Raw genomic sequence first — 20,702 nt, 5'->3', positions numbered from 1 at the left:
TTCCCTTCTTTTTCTCTTTGCTGCATCCCACCCAGGCAGCTTGGATCCCAGGTTTTTTGGGTAGGGAGCTATAATAGCCCTTTTACTTTGAGCTGGGAACTGCACTCAATCCACTGGTGTATATATATCTTTAAATATTCTAACTGCTTTCACTATTACTTTCTAATGAAAAGCTGCAAAACTTCCTTTTTAAAGACTTAAGATCTTAACTTGACTTGAGCATCTGCAGCAATAACAGTAAGGGCTCACTGTTTCCACTGGGACCTGCCAGGATTTCAGAATTGGATAATTCCGAGTTACTCTCCTGCTGCTCCTGAAATCCCAGATCGCCAGTGAAGAAAACCAAGTAGCATTTATTCAGATTTTTCATCCCCCAAGTAGTTCCTGAGGTTGTTGATCCCAAGCAAGGCAGAAGCACCATTACAGTCAATTTTCTTACACCCAAAATGCTTTACCAAATTAATCTCAAACTAAAAAAGATGAAGAACTAAAAATGAAGAAACAAAACTCCTGAGACATTGCTGCAGACCCACTTGTGATATCACCTTAAGCACTGATCCCCTAAATACAGGGGGCACATTTAAGGTACAAAAAGCACCTTAAAAAAGTAACTACCAGAGGAAGAGTAAAAGATTGTCCTGACAATAGAAAGCTTGCTGCAGCCATCGCTATGGAAATATCAGAGCCTCTACAATGCATTTCCTTTTAAGGACCAGTCTCTTCAAGTTCACTACTCTGCCAATAAAGCAAAATGTCCCAGCCCCTTTTGAAAAAAATCATTTTGGGGAACCACGGCCTGCCTACGTTTTCTGTGCATGAGCTGAGGCACATTCTTATGCCTAGTTCAGTAGGGACTGAATGCACAACACAAAAGCTGGCATTTGGGCAGGTTTTAAACATGCAAACAAAAAAAGCACCTATTTCAGCTAACAGAGGGGGAACTCCCTGTATACTTGAATTCATACTATTAAGGTGCATACGTGGACTTCATTATTTTCTTTTTAACACAAAGGAAACAGTTGGCCCTCCACAGAGAGCAAAAGACATCAACAGTGGGCTAGATAGGGCAGGCATCCTGGCAACCACTGGCATTTAAAAACCCATGCAGTAATAACCCTACGATCACTGTAAATTTGATGAGGTTTCAAACTGAAAACAAGAGAAATAATTTGAAGAGCAGCGACTATAGGGTTTGTTGCAGTGGTGTTTACCAGAGGGCAAAACCTGCAGTTAGAGAAATTGTAACACTGTTCAGCAACCAGAAGATATCTGTGAAATACTGAAGAGGGATCCAGAGCACAGTAAAATGAAAGACCTAGCTAGATCTGATAATGTGGTCTTAAGGAAAACTGCTACTCGGTTCTACCTGGAATCAAACTTCTTGCTACTGTAGTCATAGATCCAATTCCTCAGTGAATTTTGACAGATGAGCTTGGAATTCATTTTTAGTGGCCTGCTAAATACCATTTAAAACATCGTTTATGTTTTCAGATCCCTCCAATGCAATTTAAATGTTGAGAGAGGTTACAGCAGGCTGTTCCAGAATGTTTGTAGGGCAGGAACTCTGGTTATTCCCATATGTTGCACAAAATTACTCATTTGCACTTGTATTTACAAAATCTCCTATAAACTTTAATTCTAAAGCAATGCTTACACAGAAACATAACACAGAAAATCACTGATTTCTTTCTATAAAACAACTAAATACTTACTTTAGTATTTGAATCTGATATTTCTTTGCCAGCCTAGATCACAGGCTGATTTTACAAGTCAGCACCAGAAATGCTTCTTTAAGACATTTTGCCTCATCAGGTACCATTCCTCCAGCCCAGTCCTCCTTCACCTTCACAAGTTTCTGATAACTTATGGTACAACTCCAGCCACAATTTAGAACCTAACATTATGCTGAGACACTCATCTGTGGGTTGTAGAATTTACATCCCTTTCCTTCTCCGAAGGTACTCGGTATCTTGTGAAAACCTTGGGAGGGAGCATTATTTTCCCCTTGTACTTCTTCCCTCTGTGGAAAGCTCACTCAACTGCATGACATCGTGCTTTCTGCCTCCCCTTCCAGGTGTCCCCTGGCAGTGACCTCCCCTCACAGCACAGCAGCACACGAAGCCAGGTCTTGTTTGGGATGCTCACAGGAGCCAGCATGCTCCGTGCATCACTCTTACACAGAAGGAGGCAGGAAAGGGAAGGATTCTGTCAACCCTCATGCTCAAAGGACAAACCAACCAGCAGCTGTACCCCCCTACCAAGGCACTGCCATGGGGATCACAAGATAAAACAAATCAAAAAGCACTCAAAGAAATGGGAAAACTGAGACACCACAGCCTCCAGCAGGTGCCAGGGAAAGGAGGCAGCTTGTTCTCACCCGCACTGAAAGAATTTTTTGCATTCTTCTTTGACTACTCTTGATTTCAGCCTTCCTTTATCCCAGGTAACAAGAGTTGTCCAGACTTGCCTGAGCAAAGTGGCAGAGTCACCCTAAGTGCCCTCTCAAATTTACTCTATCATTAAAGGCTGCAGAATAACAGAAGGTTTGCACACTACATACTAAGGCCACACAACTGTGGAGAGATTTTTAGTTCTGGGTCATTCCAGGCTATTGCATTTCTGTTCCTTGTTATTTCTATGAGACTTTTAAAATGGGGAAAAAACCAAACAAATAAAAAAGCAAATTAAGAAAAACCCACCAGCCTTCTTTACATTGCTGTGCAGAAAATAAGAACCTTCTAACAGCAAGCAGAACTAATCATAGGATCACTTTGCTGCAATAGGCTGTACTCAAGACTAACCCTGAAGATAACTCAGAATCTGCAGCCAGGTCTAAATGTAGTTGCCAACCAGCTGGGCAAGATGGACCCTTACTAGCCACAAGAAGACTCCTACAGCAACTCTCTGGAGGCTACATTGACTACTTGTATGCTTCTAGATGCAGGCTGGATGGCTGATGCTGACTTATAGAGTGATGTTTGGTTTGGGCACTGTTCCAGTGTGGTCTCTGTGCCTGGTGCTGCAGATCAGGAGCATGCCCTTGCAGATAGCCTCCACATCTAGGTAACTTGCATTCTCCTGGTGGAGCTTCCCATGACTGGATTTAGCATCCTCCACTGACACACCATAACCTGAGTCTGTAGATACTCAGTGCACCACATAGCATTTAACTCAACCTTTTTTGGGTTTAATTATGAGGTACAGCAAGGAGAGAGTGCCTTTATTGGAGCTGTTTCTATTTGGTTAGAAGCACCCTAATGCTTTCCAGAATCATATAAGCAAATTGGAACCTAACATTTCATTTGATTAAAACAGAAATCTGAACAGCTTGAAGACAAAATTTTAGTCAGACTGCTCAAAATTATTTGGTTTTCAAATTAAAAAAAAAAACCCAAACAAAACAAAACAAAGAAAAACCAAAAAAACACCAAAACAAAAACCACTTTACTGCAAAATAGGCATGAGGGGAAAAAAGGTAATTTTGTCGACTCTTCAAGGTTGTAGCCTGGTCATACAAAATATGAATGCAAGCAGGACACTTGTTCAAAGCTTTCCAGCACGCTCAAGGAAAACCTAGTCTGCTGAAATCTGCAATGACAGCTTCCTAGACAGTTTAGGATCAGCACTCCTTCCTCCTCTTTTTCAAACTGATAGCTGCTTCTGATAAAGAATCCTATTTGCTTTCCTAGAAATCCTGTTTCCCTTGGCTTCCTGACTGCATCTTTTCTACCTCTGCAATTGCTATGTCAGTGCACATTGCAGAGTATCCTTCTTGTTTCTCTTCAGGTTTGTGAGCATCCCCCATGCTCTGCTCTCCTTTCTCTTACCTGTATTGAATCTTATCAGCAAAATTATTCAACTAATAATTCAATGGATCTGCTTATCCTCTTCAGACCATTACACTCCTGTCCAAATGAATACCTCAGCCTGTCTCTCTGACACCTCTTTACTCATGCTGACCCTTCTGTTCAAGATCAATACAGCAAGAATTAAAGTCTTAATAATTTCTCCCTGAGTGCTCACTCCATATTATTCGCTCAATAAGGATGGACTGCACCATTTTTCCCGTCCTTCAGGTTCATGATTTAGATATAATTTTCACCTATGGGCACTCCCTTTTGAGCTATAGTGAAGTCTTGTAGATTTTTCTCCTGTACAATATCTAAAAGCTTTTCTCACCATTCACAAACTCTGGACACATCCTAATTCTTAGCCTCCCAGTCACTACAGTGCATTGCTACTTGGTATTCTCTCTGACCTGTAATGTAGCTTTGCCCTCTGTGTGTCCACACAAAACATGCTGCAAAGATCTCTTTAGCTGCCCAGCATTTTAACTTTGAAACTTTCTCTTGGCCTCTTTGTGCCTCTCTCTCCTGTCCCCTTACTTCATTTATCCACTCAAACGTGAATAAATGCTCTGGTGTTTGTGGCAGGTCAGTCACAGCCTGTCTGCCCCCCATGCTGAAAATGTCAACCTTCAGCTTATTAATTAATGATGTGAGTCTAATCATTTGCCTGCTCAAGTCAAAGAAGCACTTTTGTGCTGTTGCCAAAGTCATCCCCGCTATGCTTGTGAGGGACTCCAAGAAAACATCCCCAGAGTTACTCTTGTCTGGCCTTGTATCACTCTGAAGTTTTCTGCTTTGATGCAGTGCCCACAAAACAGTGTCAAAGTGCAGTGCCAAGACCACTGCCTTGCACGCTGGCTCTCCTGGAGCCTTTGTACTCCCTCTCCTACCAGTTGTTTCTTGCCAGGCTCTTCAGAGTGATCATGGCTAGGGCACCTACACCCTAAGATAAAACAAAACCATTACTACCCATGCTTAATGCAAATCCCACAAAGGTGGTGATTCTCCTCCCCCTCCAATCCTCCCAAGCTTTGGTCTCTAAAACAAAGGTGAGATAAATACATTCATCTGCTCAGAAGTCATGGTAATCTAGCGCTCATTACCAAGCATGGGATAAAGTCAGACAAGGCAGAGATTATGCATTCATATCTCCTGTGCAGGTACAACAACATTATTCATTGTTACTGAATTAATTAGAAGCCTGAAGGTAGGAAAGACTTATGAAAAGCTCTCTCTACACATTACCCTTAGAGGTACATTTGAGCATAGGATCATATGTTGTAGGTGGACAGGCAAAGAACAGAAGGCAGTTGACTTGGCCAAGATTCCCTTGTGTCCATTTAACTACTGTTGCAGTAATTTGTTTTTCTACTTCATAGTTCAATCTCCTCCTGCTTATTTGGTGTCATAAAAATCCAGCAACTGTGGCAATTTGCACAATGCATGCTATAGCCTTGTGTTCACATACCACAAATTCAGCATTCTGGATTCATTCGTGACTCAGATTGGAGGGGAAAATAGCTTGGGATGGCACAAGCCCTTGATTAAAGCTTTAGGGCCAAATCAACAACAGCTGAGGATCCAGCCCATATGGCCTGAGATCTTTAGCTGTGTAAAGGCTGCAGGAATGGGCCCAAATGGCTTTGGTAATTAGTAAATATCATATAAAATAGATTGAAAGTCTTTGGCAAGGAGCACGTATTGAGTAACATTTGAAAATTATTCATAGCATATTATATACTTCTTTAGAGATAAAACTCAGTGGCATAACAATAATTTAGGAGGGGCAACTGCAGTCTGTTACATGACCAACAAGAGGCAAACACTTTCTGGGATCAATCAGTACTTTACAGCTACCATCAGACAATGTTACAAAGGGCAGAGGTGACCTGGGACCTGATCCTACAAGCAGCTCTGCCTCTGCAGAAGCACCCTGGCACCTGCTGGCATCTCTTTGGCCCTGTGTGTGGAGAGCTGATGTTCCTGGGTAGGAGTTGCATGTCACCCTGTATTCCTCAGTGCCTTGGTCACTCAAGAACAACCACAATATCTCCCAGGGTGCCCACGGAAGCAGGACTCAGCCTGCGCCTATCTGGATTCCCCAATTTTCACATCGTGCGGAGCAGTAAACAATAACACAACAATTAATCACCCTGGTGTAGCCGTAAGAGCTCCTTCCACAGATTACAGTAAGCAGCATGCAGAGGGGAATAAATCATTTCTCATGCAAACTCTGAGGAATGGCATGTTAGAAAACCATTCCTGATAAAAATCTAATGAAAATGTAAAACGTCTCAGTGCTGTCTCCTGGGTAGAGTCAAAATCATATTAAACCCTTGAGAGACAGCGGTCAGGGATTTCAATGGGAATCAAGAGACAGATTTCCCAGTATGAGCTTGTTAACCTGATATAAAGACGTGATACCGGTTTGATGGCTTTGTCTCTTTCACTGTTTCATTCATGCAGCCTATTTTTAATTTAATAATCTTCCATTAATTTAGTTAAAGGCTTTATTCACCAGAACAAAATCTTTTTTTTTTTTTTCTAAAAGCAAATGCTGTTGAAGTGCTGAGAGCATAATCCGGCATGAGTGTCACAAGCAATGCAAGTTTGTTGTCGTTGCATTTGCAGGAGTTTTTCAAGAATACTAAAGTGATTAAAGCCACTCTCCCACTCATGTTTAAAGTACCCTGTGACTGTATTTTAATCATTTTGAAATCAGCTCTCTTGCTAAGACACCGTGATCCAGTAACCTCAGGACATTGTCAATAACAGTAACCATTTTTACATGTTCATTAGGATTTACCTGCTGGTGGCTTTATGAAAGGTGGTGGAATTAATGGGACAATAATAGGTACATTCCCATGATCCTTCGACCCTGCTGGTGAGTCTGATAGTCCATTTCCTGTGGCAAGCCCTGGGTAGCTTGGGTTTATATTGTACGGTGAAATAACACTGTCCTCAGGTAATTTTGGTTTTGGCAAAGAATTTTCTGTAAAACACAAAGAACACATTGTACAGTATGACACATAAATTTCTTAAATGGCCCTACATACTTTCACCAATCTCTTCATTAAATTACTTACCCTAATACAAGAATAGTGCATAAAAATCCCAGGTATTTTCCCTTTTAAAGAAATTGATATTTTCCAGTAATCTTCAGAAGTGCTCCATTCTTTTTTTCAAAATCAAACTCACACTTTCTTTTTGCAGAAGGTAAAAGGTGGGATTATTTTGTCATGCATAGCCTTAATATGTCTGATTTAGTCAATGGCATCCTATTCTTGTACTTCATTTCTACTGTTTGCATGGTGATCACACTCGGTGTGCTGTTATTTCACCAGTACAAGGAGCATGAACTGAAGAATAAAAGAATTCCTATTCTCTATAAATAATATGAGTAGTAATAATAAAAGGAATTTAAAGAAAGGAACAAAATATTGAAATCACAGCAAAGCATGCATAAAATCATGACAGTTATTATTCTAATTCTTTAATCCCAAATCACCTCTGGGTTCTTATTTCTAAGAATTTCTCTAATATCTCCCAGCCATGGGACTTCCTCTTCTCCCATCTCTCAGAATATGCTTTTTCCCCTCCCAAAAATTGCATACACCAAAAATTTCTACCTGTAACAGGCATTCAACATCTGTGGTACATAAAACATTATTTGTATCATGTTAAAAAAGTGTTTCACAAATTTGATCAAGCATAGACTGCAGCCAGTAATCATTCAGTAAAAGATGTATTTATTAAAACAGAAATAAATTAATTGCATTACTACACAGGCACAAGTTTCTTCAAAGGTAGCTTAACGACATTATGTTTTCAATGAAGAATAAATATTGATCACCAGTGTTGTTATAGAACTAACAAGCTGCAAACATTCAACTTTAACACAATTAGGTTGTTTCAGCTTACCTCTAATTTCTTCCCCTTTTTTCTAGCCATCTGTCCCTCAGCACTGGTCTCTCTGGTGTCAGTACTCATTGCAACACCCACTGAATAGAGTGCTGCTGCTAGCTAACAGAAAGAAAACTCAAAGACTGCTGCCCATGAACACAGTGAAAAGTAGCAACTCCAAGTGGATAAAAGCTGCTGGAATCTCATCTCTTTACCTCACACCTTGGAGGAACTCCTGTTGGATAAGTAAAGATGCAGCAATTTTCTGCTCATCTCCTTACCCTGATGACAAGCCCCTATCCATTCCCTGAGACTGAGGAGTCAGAAAGCAAGAACTGAATGACCAAACAAACAGAAAAGCTCCCACCCTTTACATTTTGAATCACAAAGATTCAGCAACGTCTCAAACAAATTTCATCCAGTGTGAAATTTCTACCACAGTGCAGAAGACAGTAGAGTACAAACATGGATGAGAAGCTCTTTGTGAACATTCACACTTGTGAATATATCCTACATTTGTGAATATTCCAGTTTAAAATCTTTCAATATTTTAAAAAGTTGTAGGCCAACCAGCCTTAGTATGGGAAGCAAAAGGGTTCCTTAAGGCCACCCTACTAAGAAAGGACTCCTTCCTTTCTCCACTTGTGAGTAGTTTATTGATACCACATGCACGTGGCTTTCAACTGACACACGAAAGGCATTATTTGTGAAGACATGTATCAATATATAACCATATATCAATACACCAACAGCAAATTTGTTAAGTGGCTTTCCTCAGAGCCTATCAGCTTCCCTGTGCCACAAGGTATTTTTATGTAAAGCAACCAAGACACAAGCAGCAGAATGTGCTTCACAATCAACACCAATCAGACAGGTTGAGTTATTAATCCTTCTTCACATGGACACAGAAACATGAAGTCTCGTTACCTTTGAGAACAGAAATGTGCTGGCGGCTTTCCCCATCTGCTGAGTAGTTCCTGAATTCAATATCTTCTCCATCTTTCAGTTCTACCTTATCATAACCATACCAGCCAAGGAGCTCATTCATAGTGTTTTCAGCAAAGTTCTGAAAGAGAAAAATTACCTACTTATTTATGTAATCAATAACCATTTGGAAGGAAGGGAGGACTGCATAAATCGAACCATATCTGTGCTACATGAGGAAGTGTCAGGCTTGGCCCACCTCCTCAAAGACTAATGTTCATTTCATAACTCAAGTGCATAAAGTGAAACGCATTTAAATCTTCGACTGGCACATGTAATTATGACAGAGTCTCATATGTCTGTAATTTAAAGAAAATGAAAAGGAGAGTTATTTATGACTTTTGCTCTGACATTCAATGTCAGAAATACTTTAACATACATTCCTCACACAAACTTGTCTGTGTTGCCATAAAATATTTAAGACTGCAGCAAGAGAATAACAGAAAACCAAGAATTTTTTTTCCAGCCAGCAGTTAATCAATCTTACTGCGTTACAGTCTTTTCAGCTGGAGCAGGTCACTGACACAATTACAGTTCCTTGAGGTGTCCATGAACCAAATCAAATAAAATCACAGCAGACGTTTTTTCTCAGTTATAAGCCCTTGCATGGTCAAAGCACTTAAAGATTCTTCACTGTGAAAGCATTCTACCATCACTTTTCATACAAATGTTTCTTATATTTATTTAAGAAAACCTTTCTCAATTTTGCTGTATTTATTTTCAAACCAATTTCCAAGCGGTTGAGTGGTTAAATTTTATGTTTGTATGGAAATGTAAAGTATGGAATATGATTGTCATAACCCTCAATTTCTATTAAAAATATGTCCTTTAGGTCATGAGGCAAAAATATTTCTGTAGAAAATGCTCATTACTGGGCCAGGAGATTTAGTGGAGTAAGTTAAGAAATCTGCAGCCAGGCAACAAAGCTTTCTGAAACCAAATAGTGCCACAGAGCTCCACAGCTTATGGATTTAGGAAACTGCCAAAGGAAACCAGCTAACGAATTATTGCAATGGCAAAGATCAATTTAAAGTAGTATGACAACTGTAAGTTGAAACAAAAAAGCCACACACAGAGCCTTTCAATTTGGTTTTTGCAATTTTTTTTATTAACACTCTTCTAGAACAAATTCCAAACTTCATATTCCTCCAAGATCTTGACATCTAAATTAATGCTGCTGATAAGCACTGCCTCCCAGGACTCTGGCAAAGGAATAAGGAGGATACAACACCAATTCAAAACAAATGGTGAATGTCAAATTTGCAGGTTGCCAGATTTTGTCTAGTAACTGCTCTAGCTTAATTTTTGAGTGGGAGAAAGTCTAATGATAGAACACAGCAATTCTCCAGTCATTTAAACAAATAAATAAAATTAATCAGATGATAATTGCTTTTGAATTCAAAGCTACAGCAGGCGCTGTGTCCCAGAACCTCGGAGCGCTGCACTGCTCCTGGCTCATTCATCACACCAGATTACATAGGTGTTCCTGTCACTCAAGGAGCGCTCTAAAGCAGCTATAAGCAATAAACACAAGCAATTTGTACTCTTCCAAGAGTATCATCTGTGCAATTATGCTACAAACACATTTCAGGAAAAGAAAACTCAAAACAAAACCCCAGAGCAGACTCCTAAAGCATCCATTTCCTTTTGTTTTCCCCCTATGCATTTTCACTTTACCATCTGATGGAAGTCACAATTCTGTGGCTGTCCTGTGCAGCCCAAGATTACTGGAAAATATTCCATCATCCCACCTCTGCTTCTAGACGCAGCACTATAAGTATGATATGTGAATTATGCCACTACTACAGTTTTCATGAGTACAATGCAGTGCAAATGTGGCTAACAACTACCTAAATCATTTGAATGATGCAGTGTCGTGTTTTAAATACTAGCAAAATGAAAAAAAAATTCTAAATAGCTGTTTTTCTTTGGGTTTTTTTTGTTTGGTTTTGTTTTGTTGTTTGTTTTTTTTTTGAGCTTTTTAGAAAACTTTTCTCTTAGCATTGAAGAGGCCCCAATGCACTAACTCTGTTTGTAACACATGGGAACCCAATAACAAAATGACCTGGACCTGGGGAGTCAAATCTCACCACTGCAGCTCACCCAAAATGACCTGAAAGGGCCCGTGGAGGCCCAAAGGCAAGGTCTGCCAGCTTCCCTTGCTTTGCTAAATTTCAACTATGGAGAGACAGCCCTAGAGACTAATCTAGCAAGGTAGAGACCAATAGACAAAGTCTTACCAATTTAAACCCCATGCAACCAAATTAATTGAGTAGCTCTAAATTTGCCTCCTGTGGATGCTTTGTGTTTTATTTGCACTGCTGATCAACTCAGACAATGAATAATTTCTAATTACTTGTCAAGGAATACATAAGCAAGGTTGTACATGTGTTTGTTTTTTCCTGAAAATTCATACATGCATCTGTCCCTTTGAAATGTTGTCAAAATGATGGTTGGGTTTGTAATGGCACAAAATTTAAGTACCTTTCACATCTCATTTAAACTATCCACAATAAGTGATGCACCAAAATGAACACTCATACTGACAAAAAATACATTGGATTTCAAAATCACTCGTCATAGAGATCTGACTCTTTTATAAATAGTAAATCAATGGGGTCTTTTCTACTAACTTCAATGAGAGTACAATGAGGTTGCATGCCAGCAATAACAAAAGTAAGCACCTTTTTAACACTGATTTCCCAAAAAGAGTGTCTTGGACTTTAAAAAAAAATATGAAAACAATTAAGCCATTCTCCTCCATAATTTATCTTACCTACTACAATGATACAAGTCACCCTTAATACCATTCTCTCAGTGACTAACAGCCAGAGCTCCATTACACCACACTCTCTTCACAGCAAATGGAAAGCATGAGCCCATCCTCAGCAAGCTGAGTGTCAAACCTGAGAAGTGTTTTTTTCCACACTGACTCTATTGCACAGATGGGTATCCAAAGAACATCACCTTCCCTCAGACTCCTGACTACAACACCCATTTGCAGAGATGTCTAACACCCTGACAGTTGAGATCATGCTGAAGCCACTGCCCTGAAGCTGACCACTATTAATTCATTGTTTTCCTGTATCTCCTCTTCTTCCATTTCAATGATAGATACAAAACACACGGACTCAAGACATGGTAACAAGATGGGATTTGTAAAGACCAGTGTGGTGGCAATAGTCAATACACAAATGATTAGGTAATTTTTCTCTGTGTGAATGCTACACAGGGAAGGGGGGAAAGATGAAAAAAAAAATAAAAGAGACAAAGACCAGTTCTTGGTTAAGCTAAGGAAAGGAAGAAAGCATATTAATACACAACCTGCAGAGCAAAACATCACTGAAAGATATACAAGTGTCAAAGGCTTAGTGAAAAGAAGGGTGATGATTGTAACACTAAGGCTTGAGAAAAGCAGGAATGTGGACTTAATATTGGAGCAGCAGGCTAGACAGAAGCCAGAGGAATTGCAACATCTAGATCTGCCAAAGACCAGGGAGGAGATATGACGGCAGGTGTGGATGACCAGATGGAAGATGTGCAAGGAGCTGCAATTCAAAGCTTTGGCAGGAACAGGACAGCAGAGGCATTAAGGCAGCCCATGCCTACTTTCAGACTCATTCCCCAAAAGGATGTGGATGAGGCTGGCACACCAATCCCACAGCTGTGCCAAAGGGCTGGGATGATGTGAAAGACCAGTGTAGGGAGAAAACCTTATTCATAATCAGTAAAATCTCAGGTCAGCAATCACACTGCTAAGCTGGGACCCTTACATCCACTCAGCCCAAAAGGAGCCCCCCTGCAGGAACCCACAGATTTCACTGCAAATGTACAGCATGGAGCCTAACTTCAGCCAGGTGTGGAGGCAATGCTCAGTCCCCTGGTGAAAAGAGACCGAGCCCTGGTGCCACCCACAGTGTGGGTCAGCATCAGAGCTGAGAAGAAAACCACAGAAATCCTGTCCCACATCCTTCTGCGCTCATTCTGCCACGCCATGCCCCAAGCACACAAGCTTTTGAGACCACAGTGGAAACACCAGTCCCCTCTGCAGCTGCCATGCACCCAGGCAGTGGGTTAACATCCCACAGGAGCCAAACCTCCTGCTCTTCCCTAGCTGACAGAGCACCATTACAGCTGCTGACTGCCCAAGCATTCACCACGGCTGCGGCACAACCAGCTCATGCCTGCCAAAGAAACCGGCCTGAAAACGCTCCGGTGGCCCCAGTCACTCACCACAGCCAAAGCCCTTCCTCCCCAATAGATGGAAATACAGCTTTTGCCCACTGCTAAGTCCCAAAGCACTTATCACCACTGTGGGGCAATGTGTAATTTGCGTGTTTTAACTGTATGATTTATCTGTTCTTGTACTACACAGAAATATCTTCCCTCCTGGAAGAGCCAGGATAACCAACTGTTATGCTCATTGGTATTTCTACTTGAATTTGCTCCCTATTCCCCTGAAAGATGAAGAAGAAGAGTGTGTTGACTCGCTAGGCTGCGGTTTCCCTCCTTTCTGAGTCTGACTTATATGCTAGGCAGTAAAAATATAATCACATTTATTCCCACTTTAGGTTTCATTTCATCGTAACAGTACACCTACAGTTTGATTTTTCACATTATAATGCATCATTTCCCCAAATCTCTGCTAATTAATACATTCTCAAGCTATGCCACGCGTGTCTTCCCATCTTAGATCTCTTGCCTTTCCTTTCTATGAACCTTATTCACAGGGGACAAGACCTGGCTTCACTGAATGAGACCTGGCAAACATGGAGGCAGGAAACACAGGAGAGCATGAGTCTGTCAGACTCATTTTCTTCTAGGTTTTACTGCTGAATGTTTATTTCAGATCTGGGAGGAAGCAGAGTGGCTCCACTCCATTTCCTTGCCTGCATAACCCACTCAGTACAGAGCTCCACAAATTCACTTTTCACTTTCACTGCATCGAGGAAATAAAAATGTTTCTAGGGGCACTATACAAACTTGGATCTTTTTCCCAGCCCTCACATTCTTTGCTTGTTTATGTTGTCACCATGCTGAACTCTGTGATTAGACCTTTACATTATCATAGAGCACAATTCCATTATGCTTGACTTTCTTTTGTCCTCCCATGTACATTTGGCTCTGTATAACCCACTTTGTTTGGGGAAGCACTCTTTCTGCAGTGCCCTGCCAGGTGAGGCTCCCTGTGCAGACAGGCAACCCCTCTGCAGCCATCCCACAAAACTTCCATGCATACTCCACAGAAAAACCTTGGTCTCCTGAAATAATGCAATTGATAAAGTCTGTCTGCTTTTCCACTTTCCCAAAGATATTTTTTGCTTTTCAGGAGAGAAGGGAGGAGTTTCCTCAGAATCTTCCGAGTGCTCTGAGCAAACTGGCTCGCTCCAGGCACAGGGCTGCTTCGCCGCTTTCCTCCTCCTGACAGCAGTACTTCCAAATGCCAAATAGGAACTATTTAAGCACTAAACTGAAAGATATTCTGATGAGTTTACTATTAAATGATAACAGATGGGGCTGCCCTAAGCTCTAGGCACCAGGAACAAAGCCCAATTTTAGATACAAATTACTTATTGAGAATATTTATGGACAGCAAACTCCTTGGGCACATGGAACAGCCCTGTGAAATTACAACCCAAATTAATTGCTTACCTTTCAACTGCTAGAGACACATGGATACACTGCCTCATCTGTGCAGGAGAACTTCCAGTGCAATTCAGCATTGGATGTAACTTCACCTCACACATTGCAGAGCACCTAGCTATTCCTCCTGAGCAGCACTGCTTCCTGGCAGCAGGATGGCAAATGGAAATAAGCTGAGGAGAAACGGATGGGGGATCCACCACTGTGCCTAGACAAGTGCCTTCACCAATTAAACTTTTACAGATATTTTGGTGTTAAAACAGTAGTGGGTTCCCTGATTACAATAGGATTGGATCTATGAGGTGTTCTGTTATTCACCAGCAAGTGAAAATGGCACCAAACTGAATTTCAGAATAACCATCTGCTTTTCCTCCAGGGCACGAGGTGAATGTTACCTCTGGAAGAAAAACTGGAAAGTCTCATCTGAAGGAGGAAGGAGGACAAAAGAAAAAACTAGAAAATATAAGAGTGGCTGTAAAGGTCACAGTGTAACAAAACAGTTCCTCATGAATATATTTTTCATTGAAACGTAATATCAGAAAACTGTGCAGAGTCATGTACTTTTTGCACACAACATTGTATCAAATTAAAATTTGTTATAACCATCGTGTACATTAGGTTAGCGATAACAAAAATGTAACTCAATATCTGGCATAAGGAAAGAGCGAGCAACCTGAATATCCATCCAGTCATGTTAAAAGCAAGCTGTGACCCTACTGTTGGAAAACACTAAAGCAAGCAAGCAAGCACTTAGGTGTTGTGATTCTTCTCGAGTAAATATCTGACTGTATCAACCAGCAAATCTCAAAGGAAGTCTCTGTGATGAGGTAATATTATTGCTCATTCATAGTGCCTTGAATTTACTGTACTTAAAATAGACACTTGTACCAATGGCCTTTTTATTATCCAAAGGGGGAAAAAAAGAAATCACATACACACCAGTCCTTTTTCTTTCTGCTAGCAAAGGGAGGCAATTTGATCCAACGTGGGCTGAAACCTGAGTAGGTCACTGTACACCATGATAAAATTCCCTAACCCCTGAGCCAAATTTCCCTGAGGGGGCCCTCCTACTTCTCCTTTACTTTCCAAGCTGACTTTTCCATTCCCTCTCTCGTCTTTTCCTCCCCTTCATCTCTTTCATTTCCCCTACCTTAAAGCCTTGATATCTGATCTGCTGCTGATACTCAGGTTACAGTTTTTACAGCTTAGGCTGTCTATTGCTGTATACATTCCTTTCTTTCTGCTCTGCTGTGATTACTTACCAGAGCTTATTTTACACTGGTCCAGATGAAAGCAGTTCAGATGAAGGGAAACAGCCAGCCTGTTTGAACATTACAGATACAAACCTACACAAGGGCACATTGTGCTCCCTCTGTCATTTCACTGCAAACATTTTGCACACTGTAACCAATTTGTTACATTATTGTATTCTACGGGTTTATTAAGAACAACTAGACAGCTCATCAGTAAAGAAAAAGGGTAAATGATCACCACAGGATTTTAACTTTCTCAACCAGTCAAAAATTCAAACTACTTATTTTTCCTCCCCCCTCTTTTTCCCTTCTTATATGATAGCAGCCAAATGCCCTACTAAAAATGCATAGCACATATAGCATAGTTTATGCTGAAAGGTGGGCTATGGAAGGTTCTGCCATCAGCTGTCTCATTCTCAACCAGAAATTATGTCAGTCCAAAATGTCCTTTCTACACACCTTTAGTTTTTAAGTCAGCTGAAATCTTGAGGTACCTAACCTTAAGCAGTTAGCCATGATTAATAAAGAGAAACTCTGTACACGAAGGTTAATGCCAGTGCTTAATACCAAAGCATTAGTTTAAAATTGTGTAATTTTTCTCCTTCACACAATGTTGTTTTTGTTTCTTCCTCACCCTTTCAGACAAACATCTGTTATACTGTAGAAGAACAACTATCTCCCAAACCGCTGAGTGTGCCTGCAGCCAAAGTAAACAAAACAAACCCAGAGGATCCAGCACAGTCAGCCTTTATATCCAGCCAGGATAACATTTCACATGTTTTGATTAAAATTAGCTAATTTGTAATTCTAGAACCTATGAAACTTAAAAGCTGCAATCCATATAGATCGCATTAGGCGATGCTCCGAGGGGCCAATGCCCTGTACTACAGACCTCTGCAGCCTCCAAAACTATGTGGGATTACAATGAGCAGTGACTCTCCGGTGGCTGCACAGAGCCCTCTCCGAAAATAGGATGTGTCACATATCTCACAAAGAAAGATCCCGCTCCTCTGGACTTGAAGCTACTATAGTTTGTTTCCAAAGAGATGCAACCACACGTTATTTTGTTTGTGCCCCTAATACCACTCCTGTCCACATCTACACTAGAGGTGCGCGCAGAACCGTGTACACGCTCATTACACAGGCAGCAAGAACAAGAACGCCTGCCTTGGGCAGCAAAGGGCACCTCACCGAAATTAGTGGTGTGCAAAAGAGGGGAGAGGGGAGGGGACGGCGCATTCCCGTTTAATTTTATAGGGGGAGATCAATGTTCTGGAAAGCAAAGATATTTTCACTAGACATCATGCATATTTATACACTCGCCTATATAGTATACATACTATGTGAACGAGTGACATTTTCCAGGCAGTCTTCCACTTATAATCAGCCTTTTAATAAATGACATATTCAAATTAAATCTCAGCAGCTTTATCTCGTAGCCAGACTATGCTGTTTTAGTCACTTTATCCGCGCATTTAACAACAAGTTCATCTGAAGTCTAGCAATACATTGTTACCAACTTTGGGGAATTAGAGACATCAAACAAACAGACAGGCAACTGACGTGGAAAACAGGCGCAAAAAAATAGGACCGGTCCTGCCTGGAACAGCGACCTAACGATAAAAGAAGTTCCAAAATAGCGGTTTTGTGCCATCGCGGCCATCCCAACATCTGCCAGAGCACAGCTGGAGCGGCAGCGGTTCCTATCAAGCAGGACAGCCCTCCGCGCGGCAAATACACTGGCATCAGCAGCAGCCCTCGGCCAAGCCACCTTCCAGCGGCACCTCTGCGCCGCCGGGAGCCGCGGAGCGGAGCGGCCAGCGCGGGAGGAGGCGAAAGGGGCAGCGGGGGAAAAGGGCTCTCCGCGCTCAAGTGCCACACTGATGCACGGCTCAGACCGCAACGCTTCACTCTGACAATTTAATTACACAGTTGCAGCCGGCTACTGAAAAAAGGACAGAAATACAGTGTTTAAAGGAGATCCCTTTCTTTCCTAACTTTAAGGGCTTCGCAGCTACCTGAGGGGGTGGCTATAGAAAGAAAGAGGTAAGGAAAAAAAAAAAAAAAGGCTCATCATTGGCACCCGATGAGCTTAAAAGCCCAACGAGAGAGTTATTTTTAAAAAATAAATAAAGCTGGTCAATGAACAGGATTTGCAGCCTGTGAATTCGTCTCTGTTTGCAGCCCAGGAGGCGGAGTTGAGACACATTCAGTGCATCCTACAAAAAAAAAAAATGACAAGAGATCCTTTCTTATTTCATCTCCATGCTCGGAGGCGGGGGGTGCGGGGGGGGACCCCGCTCCCGTCCCCATCACAGGCACCTACCTTCATCTCCTCGTTGATCTCCCGCTTCACCGGGTGAGCCGGCTTCCTGCTCCTTTTATTTTCGGGAGGTCTCCCTTCTTTCTCCATTTCTGCCATTTTTTGCGCCTACTTGGTGGTGGTGGTGGTGGAGATGAAATGGCTGCTGGTGCTCTGGGGGGGCCGGGAGGGGCGCGGGGGGGCGGCGGCGGCTCTCAGTGGTGGCAGGCGGCGCCGCGGAGGGCCCGGGGGGAGCGCGGCGGCGGCGGCGGGCGGGCGGGGGGCGCGGGCGGGCAGGGGCGCGGGTGCCCCGGCGAGTCAGCCATCTTCTGCCTCGCCGCCGGCCCGCATGGGAGCGGCGGGGCGGGCGGGCGGGAGGCAGCGCGGAGCGAGCCGGCCCCGCGCCTGCTGTGGCGCTGCTGGCGGGCTGCCGCGGAGGGGGCGGCGGAGGGAAGGGGGAGGCCGGCCCCGGACCGCCGGCGGGCGGGGCTTGCCGGCACCGAATCGGCCGCCGCTGCCCGCCATGGGAGCCGGGGAGGGGGGAGGCGCCGAGCACCGGGCGGAGCGGAGCGCGGCGGAGAGGAGGGGGCGGTGCGCGCCCGCCCCCGCCCCCAGCCCGGGATGGGGATGGGGATGGGGATGGGGGCCCGGTGCCCCCACGAACACCCGAGGGGTCTGCCCGGTCTGTGCCCCCTACGCAGCCGACCCGTCCGGTCCCGTCCCGTCCGCTCCCGTCCCGTCCCCGCCGCTTTCAGCCGAGGCTCTTCCCCTGATCGCTCCTGGTTTTCCCTTTATCTGCGGCGGGGAGGTGCGGATGAATGGTTTGGTGGGACGCGCTTCAGCGAGGAGGTGCCGGATTACAGCACACACTGTGGGCGATACATTGATTATTCCTAGGCTCTGCTTTCCCGCTTTCCCTGGCAGTCCCTGATTGCCCGATACAACACATTACGGCACGGGGGTGTCCATTGTTCCGACAGTCAAAATTGTAATCGTACGGGGTTTCTCATTACGACTGCGATGCACCTTAAAATGACACTTTTTTTATAAAAACACACAAACCCACAGTCCCCCTTACCACTGCGTTCCGTGTGGGCATGAGTAGGCTCCCCATAAAAATCTCTGTTTAGCCTGTCAAAGACAAGTTCGGTTTGTGTGCAACAATGTTTAATTTACATCCTCTGTTTCCGAAGCTTTGAATCACCGGCACTTTCTAGCACGAAAAGTTGAGCACAACTTTGTTCGTTTCGTTACTAAAATGAGCCTTGCCTGTCAGAGCGATTTCTAGAGACACGGGGCACATATTCCCCCGTGACTTTGAGAATACGAAGAAACGGGGATTTTGCACAGTCTCAGCTGTTACAGCATCGAGCATCAAAAGATGAGATAGCAACCAGACTGAACCTGTGAAACCCTAGAGCACATCCGCAGTGGTAAGGTCACGGCCGCTGCGAGGCGAAGGTGCTGCCACTCCCCTCGCTGCCTGAAAGAATCAGGCAGATGTTGGGAAAAGCCCAGCCCCGATCGTTTGTTTTTCGCAGAGCAGCAGGAGCTCGCAGAGACCCTCCAGAAGCCTCTGCCGACAGCAGAGTTGCAGGAGTTCAGCCGCAGCAGAGCTCGTCCTGTGGGCTCGGTCCGTTCCACACAGCCCAGGAACACAACGTCTGGGCTCAAACCCACCAAGCAGCAAGCACGAGAAGAAAACAAGTTGTTTTTTTTTTGGTTTTTTGTTTTTTTTTTTTTTTTCCTTGCTTGTAGTATTTTAAAATATAGTGATTTCTCAAACTTGTGGAAACTAACTTTTGACTGCAGGTAACCTTCAAAGGACAGTGCTTAGTAGGGAGGTTTCCCTCCTCCTGTGCCCCACCACCACCACCAGCCTCACCTCTATGTTTTGCTTACCGTATTCTATTACAAACAAATGGGTACAGTTGAGCTCTCATTAAGTACAGGAGATATTCCTAGAATCTCAGTGTATTCTTTCACAAAATAAGACAGGCAGCACAAGGGAAAGTTGCTTTTAAACACAAACTCACATGGTCTTTGAAACCTTTGGCTGGAAAAAAAAACCAGCCAACCTCAGGTGATTATTCTGCTTTGAACAGCCACCGCCTTGCTGATACATTGTCATTCTAATGAAAAAGACAAAACTAGTCCTTGTATTGGACATATGTCTAGTTTCTCTGTAGAGAGGATGGAAGAGTTTTAAGGAAAACCTTGAAATTTCTTGCTAAACAGAGTATTTATTGCCTCAAATGGTTCTTGTTCAGTGAAACATGGCAGGACTACTTGACTACTTCTCAACACTTACTATGTGTATTGTAATAAAGCCCTAACACTGTTTCATTAAGCACTGCATAAATTTAACACATCTTAGTCGACAATCTGACAAAAAGATTAATCTCAAACTCCCAGCATAAACAGAACTTCCTTTAATGTTGGAAGATACTTTGCAGAAGGTATTTGCAAGCCTAGGTAATGTGACTGCAGCAGGTTATAGTGAGTAGACCAGAATGAATTTTCTTCAGGATCAAGTCTGTCATTCCAGTTTTCCTGACTAGCATCTGAAGGTTTGGCTGCAAATTGAAGCACTTCCCACCCCTTTTGCTACCAGTTCTGAATGCTGATTCTCACTTCTTGATCACCAAAAGTAACGCCATTCAGCTGGGGTTTTTTCACAGTATTTTTCTGAATACTTTTGAATGGAGATGTGAACTTATTTCTCCTGACAGTAGGCTCATTTTCTCAGCTATTTTGGTAAGCTCTTTA

The 20,702-nt window shown here is 42.9% G+C and overlaps 1 protein-coding gene across 2 annotated transcripts in view; it reads right to left on the bottom strand.

Annotated features, from left to right (window-relative positions):
* SOBP (sine oculis binding protein homolog) overlaps positions 1-18,725 on the bottom strand; it is a 113,888-nt gene extending 95,163 nt beyond the window's left edge. Inside the window, exons 1-3 of one of the 2 annotated variants that reach the window (XM_064412842.1) lie at positions 17,958-18,725; positions 8,679-8,817; positions 6,655-6,840 (exon numbers count right to left, since the gene is read on the bottom strand). In XM_064412842.1, coding sequence (XP_064268912.1) covers positions 6,655-6,840; positions 8,679-8,817; positions 17,958-18,053 — 421 coding nt within the window. In that variant the 5' untranslated portion in view covers positions 18,054-18,725. The remainder of the gene's footprint in view (positions 1-6,654; positions 6,841-8,678; positions 8,818-17,957) is intronic. The other variant, XM_064412841.1, reaches the window with a different exon arrangement.
* Between the last annotated feature and the right edge of the window lie 1,977 nt (positions 18,726-20,702).

Source organism: Passer domesticus, chromosome 3 (assembly GCF_036417665.1).
Source record: "Passer domesticus isolate bPasDom1 chromosome 3, bPasDom1.hap1, whole genome shotgun sequence".
Taxonomy (NCBI): domain Eukaryota; kingdom Metazoa; phylum Chordata; class Aves; order Passeriformes; family Passeridae; genus Passer; species Passer domesticus.
The sequence above is the reverse complement of the archived record's forward strand: the minus strand, read 5'-3'. Positions and strand labels throughout refer to the sequence as shown.